Source organism: Carassius gibelio, chromosome B16, assembly GCF_023724105.1.
Source record: "Carassius gibelio isolate Cgi1373 ecotype wild population from Czech Republic chromosome B16, carGib1.2-hapl.c, whole genome shotgun sequence".
Taxonomy (NCBI): Eukaryota; Metazoa; Chordata; class Actinopteri; order Cypriniformes; family Cyprinidae; genus Carassius; species Carassius gibelio.
Window position 1 is genome coordinate 25,341,149 of NC_068411.1, and position 6,247 is coordinate 25,347,395.

Here is a 6,247-nt window from a genome sequence, read left to right on the forward strand (position 1 = left end):
AATTAGTGTGTGAGGTTATCAGCAGGTTTAATAACTCGATCGAGTAGTTAAAGGGTTAGTGTAGTTTTAAGACATAATCTTTCGTTTTACTGGTCAATGATTAAGGTCTGCAGCCAACACAAATGACATTTGTCTTTCTCGGTTAAGTTGACACATAGCTATGATGACTATGCATGACACAAAATGTGGGTAATTCTGTTTTCAAATATTCTATTGTCTTTGACTATCTTTGTAGAGGATACGTTATGAATATCACATTATCAAATTTGAGGAAGAAGTAACCTTTCACCTTCGGCCTATCAGCATAATTTTACTGTAACCCACTGACATATAAAGTCCCCATCCTATATATGAGCCTCTTATCTAGCTGTTGCCATATTGCTTTTTTTTTTAAAGATGAAAAGCATAAATGTTGTATCAAATATTATCGTCTGACACTTCATGTAAGTACTCTAGTAAATACTAAAAGTGCCAGCATGCATTTCACTGTTTTCTTAGTCAAAGAATCCTAAAAGTGTTTTCCTGTTGTGTGAAGGAAGCGCCCATTGATGATTCAGCACATGTATATTTGGCTCACTAACTGTATTTCTTGTTTCTGCAGAGAACAGCCTTGTCATCTGAACATGATATCCATGCACCACACTAAAACTAAAACTGTAAATGTTTTTTTTTTTTTCCTAATTACAATTACGTTGACAGCAGCGTTGTTATTCTACTTTCTAGTTAGAACTTGTGAGACAAATGTGTAAACAGTATAACTCTCTGCTGCCCCCAGGTGCCTGTGTGTGCACACACACAAAGGATTCAGGCAACTGCAATTTTTTTCTTTTATCAGGTATTTTAGCTCTGACTGTGTTCGTTGAATGTTGCATATCAATGATACACACAATTGCTTTTTAAGCATGATGCGGTGCTCTTATAACGGAGCCACTGGTTGATAACTACTCGTGATTGATAATCTCTAATGATTATGCCTGTGTAGTAATTGAGGGAAAAGTAAACAATAGCCTCTGGGGGAATCCAGTGACTGCTGCAGCGCACGTCAGACTGGCATCACTCCTCGCGCTCAAGGCTGTTCGTGCACACGCGTAATGTAAAGAGCAGTCAGACACAGGGGCTTCTAGTGGACATTTCCCCATTCCTCCAAATGCATAACTGGTGCAAAGTTTGTCAAGGTGTTTGCTTATAAACTGTATACATATATATAAAGAATCTTGGCAGAATAGCCCGGACTCGTAGACAATATTTTTTCAGATGTGCTAGAAGGCGCCGAGAAGTTGGAGATATGGATTTTCATTTTAAGGTACGTCCACATCAGTTGTACCGCATTACAATTAGATGCTATACACTATCCACATGCAGTAGCCTAATTGGTAACTCAAATGGTTTTCCTTTAGCCTTTTGTTCTAATATTGAGGTGTTTAGTGACATTTCCCAGTGTCATTTTGTGAGTGTCATTTCGTTAAATGAGTCTTTTCCATTTTGAAAACGTGGTTTTAAAGTTATTCAAGATTTTAAACATACTCACGGGTAAATTTTTTAATAATATGCATAAACAGATGTGTAATAGCTTTATCCATGACAAGTTAGCATGCTTAAAATATTTATTTTATGGAATTCTGTTGTTTTAATAATTGCTAGTTACAATAGGGTTGATGCACCTAATCTATAACTTAGGCTACTTAAGTTCGTTCATGTACACTAAAATGAGAAAAGATTTTTAAAAAAAATAATTTTTAATAAAATCTAGACTGAAAAAAATACAATGTAGCTTGTACAATTTCAATCACAATGTATATTATTCCTAATACAGTTTATTTATTTTTTATTCTTATTTTTTTTTTTCTCGATGTGCCCAAAATGCCAATTAATACCAATTATTGTGTCTGGTGTCAGTATTTCGTGGCTGATATCTTTGGGTACAAATATTATGGCACCATTTTCGTGGAATGACCATTAGCCTACTCACACATTCATTTTCATCATTATATCATTCTTGGCAGGAGTGAATTTCTCAATTTGGAAAGACCACCATGAGCAGGTTGCTGTGCCTTGCCTCCGAGCCAGAAGGAGAAATACCACTGTGCTACTGACAGGAATTTTACGCGCAGCTGAACAAGGATGCCAGAGGAGCTCGCAAACTGCAGTGTGTGTTGCTGTACCACGACCAGTAAGATACTCATGGTGGTCTTCATGATATCACTGATACTTGCTATACTCTTCGGGAACCTCCTGACATTAGCAGTGGTCGTTGGAACGAAACACTTCCACACTCCACAGGGTTATTTAAAAGCCTCACTGGCCGTGGCAGACCTAGCTGTGGGGATTTTTGTGGTGCCCGTCTCCGTTTACGCAGAAGTATCTCTCATGATCTACAATTCAATGCCAGAGTGGACAGCGCGCAATTCCCAAGCCACACCTCTCCACCCGTGCAATTTTATCGGACCTGTGTTTGCGGGATGCACTTTAGTTTCCATTACAACAATTTTCCTCCTGACTATTGAAAGGAGCATTGCCGTTTTGAGGCCACTGCACAAGGAATCGGTCATAACTAAAAAAAGAACAAGCATACTAATAGTCTTTTCCTGGATGGGCAGTTTTTTCCTGGCAATATCCCCATTGGTTTTCAGCGATCAAATCGCGCTGGAGTACAATCCTTGCAGTCGCATGTGCAATTACGCGCTTGGAAGCGCAGACTTCCCTTCCCAAGCATGGAACATTCTCTTACTTTTCCCTGCCTTTGATTTTACGCTACTCGGAGGTACTATTGTCATCAATATCATATCCCTCACCACAATCCGCCAGCATTCAAAAAGAAGAAAACATCTTGCAGAGAACGAGAGTCAAAGCTCAACGAAACCAACCTTCTCCGACATCAAGGCTGCCAAGACAATAGGCACTCTGACGCTGGCTTTCACCGCTTCTTTTACTCCCATCGCCGTGTTTGTAGTTGGAAATGTGCTGGGAAATGAATGGTGCAATTTTGCGTTTTTTGCCTTTTGGATTTTGACCTCAAACAGCTGCTGTAATGTTATTATATACGGCGCGAGAGACCAGAAGTTTAGAAGTCGCGCGTATCAGCTGCTCATATCCGCTCAATTTAACACTGCGCCTAAGAAGACTGAGTATGAAAACACTGTAAATGGAGGGAAAGACAATGAAGAAATAGTCAAGCAAACCTAATTAATGATATAACTGAGCAGTAGCCCGATTCAGGTGGTGCTTAGACCCCTTAGTATCTGGTTTCTAGCTGGGCATTAGATGGACCAAGCTGGTTAAAATGGCTTATAGCTGGTTTGTTGCTGCTCCTGGGTCTACCAGACCAGCTAGAAACACAGCTGCCAGCTTAACCTGCCAGCTTTTCTAGTCCCCCTGGATCAACTTGAGGCTTACTGGCTTTCTTCTAGACACATTGAGGACATGGGCCATTCCTTGTAATCAAATGTTATGATTATTATCCTAGCCTAGATTTGCAACCGTTAGGCCACAAGATGCCTATTGAAGCCAGTGGAATTTAAGGCCTTCATAACCACCTGGCATATGTAACTATTCTCAGGTCCCCTCTTTTGATTTATTCTAAACTTTGCATGACTCATAGCATTATGTCACATGATTTCACCTTGTATTTGAATATATCCATAAACATGGATCATGACAGTCCCACGGAAAAAAAAAAGTGGTGGGGTCATCATACACATTACATGGATGCTCCTCTAGAATTTTAATTTGACATCTTTTTTTCATTGTGGAGAACTGATATTTTGAGACATTGTGGCTTAAATTAAATGTGTGGATATACACTGGTCAATAACTGACACTTAAAAGGATTAATGTAAAGACATAAAAAGTATACATTATTATAGGGTTCATTGTTTATTGGCTTGTGTAATTTTTATAATAAAAACCTAGGTTAGTGTTAGAAGGCTGTGTCATAAAAGACAAATGCATTTTCTCATCAGTGTATTCATATCAAATGTGTAATTTGTAACTCTTGTCAAGGGCCAAGACATTATACCAAAAACCCCATGGTTGATGCTTATTATTTATTTAGACCATTATTCTTTTGCACAGTTTTGTACTATATACAATAAAGTATTCTTCATTAAAAGTCTGTTCTGTATTGAATCATTACTATAAATATACTTTAAATTCCTGTCATATATACAGTCCAGACCAAAAGTTTGGAAACATTACTATTTTTAATGTTTTTGAAATAAGTTTCTTCTGCTCATCAAGCCTGCATTTATTTGATCAAAAATACAGATAAAAAATGTAATATTGTGATATATTATTACAATTTAAAATAATTGTTTTTAAATTTATTATACTTTAAATTATCATTTATTTCTGTGATGCAAATCTGAATTTTTAGGATCATTATCACATGATCCTTTAGAAATCATTCTAATATGATGAATCATTATCAAAGTTGGAAACAGTTCTGCTGCTTAATATTTTTTCAGAACATGTGATACTTTTTTAGGATACATTGATGAATAAAAAGTAAAAAAAAAAAAAGTTTTTAAAATATAAATATTTTGTAATAACAATATACACTACTGGTCAGTAATTTGGGGTCAGTAATTTTTTTTCTTTCTTTTTTTAAAAATAAAATCAATACTTTTATTCAGCAAGGATGTGTTAAATTGATAAAAAGTGATAGTGTTAAGTGATTTTTTTTTTTTTTGAATAAATGCAGTTGTTTTTAACCTTTTATTCATCAAATATATTAGACAGCAGAACTGTTTCCAACACTCATAATAAATCAGAATATTAGAATGATTTCTGAATGATCATGTGATAGACTGGATGTTACATGTGTCACTGAGGACTGGAGGAATGATGCTGAAAATTCAGCTTTGCATCACAGGAATACATTTTTTTTAAAGTATATTCAAATAGAAAACTATTATTTTAAGTTGTAATAATATTTCACAATATTACTGTTTTTTCTGTATTTTTGATCAAATAAATGCAGGCTTGATGAGCAGAAGAAACTTCTTTAAAAAAAATTAAAAACAGTAATGTTTCCAAACTTTGGTCTGTACTGTATATATATATGTATATATAGATCTGACAATGACAGTGCTTTTAAAACGTTTACTTTTAAATTTTATAAGCAACTTATCCTCTAATATCTAAATAGACTACTGATTACAGGAATAGTCCGCCCCAAAAATGTAAAATCTGTCATCAACAGCTCAATCTCTGTGCTTTACACATGCCTTAACAGCTCAAATGGACAACTTACCCGTCAAAACCTCTTATCCCTCTTCTTGCAAATACCCTCACACAGATGTGATGCAACTACATGATGCATCTGAAGATCCAGCAGAGTAGGCAAATGTCAGCCATGTTAATCTCAAATCAGAATTTTGCTAAACTGTCTTTAATCTTGTTTCGGAGATTACTGTCTGGTGAATCTCCAATCATTCGTCCCCTCATAGATGTGACAAGCCTGGAGGGTCCAGTTCTGAACCCGGGGGCTGTCCAATTCCCATAAGACCTTGGGAGGAGGGCAGATGGCTTGGCTTTAGCTTTTTTTATTTTTTTTTTATTTCAATGTCATTCCAGTGGAGCAATAGCAAGATTGTTATTTATCACAACAAAATATGGCAGCTGCTTACTCATAGGACCTCTGGTAAATAATGTGTTTCATTTTCTTTCTTTTTTTTTCTCTACACGTTGTAACCTTCTGGAGAGTGCACCAGTCACGTGTATGTGCAGGAGGACAGGACATATGTGTATGTACGTTCACCTCACTTTGAGACCATAGAATATCTAAAATACACTATTCTGTGCCATAAATGTAATTGAATTTAGTGCTGGTATTGTAGCACTATATTTCATCTTAGTCATCCCATATTTTGTCCTAATAGAGTTGTTTGGAGAAAGTGGTTTTCATTAATCCAGAGTTTATGTTTGTCCATTTATGCCCTGCAAAACAAGCCAATTTAATCTGACATTTATAAGGTCATAATGAAGGATGTGTGTCTGGCATCCATAACAAATATGACCCGGAATTGCCTCCATAAAACTGGCACATCATACTAGGAGGAAGGTCGCATTACTCTAATTTGCCTTTGCTGGTGGCTGTTTGCTTGCATGGAACATGTTAAAGTCACATTTGATGTATTGGTTTCATTTGTGATGGTTACATTCATTAAAGTTTTTAAATTAAGACCTTAGAAAACATTGGGAGAAAAAGTTCTACATGTATTGTGTGCTATAAAATGAGCAATGACTT

At 36.2% G+C, this 6,247-nt stretch overlaps 1 protein-coding gene across 1 annotated transcript; it reads left to right on the forward strand.

Moving 5' to 3' along the window:
• Positions 1–351: 351 nt before the first annotated feature.
• LOC127974975 (beta-2 adrenergic receptor) lies at positions 352–3,220 on the forward strand. Its single transcript, XM_052578624.1, has 2 exons — positions 352–1,303; positions 2,004–3,220. Exon 2 carries the CDS (start codon positions 2,122–2,124, stop codon positions 3,181–3,183), a length of 1,062 nt encoding a protein of 353 aa, XP_052434584.1. The 5' UTR covers positions 352–1,303; positions 2,004–2,121; the 3' UTR covers positions 3,184–3,220.
• Positions 3,221–6,247: the final 3,027 nt, after the last annotated feature.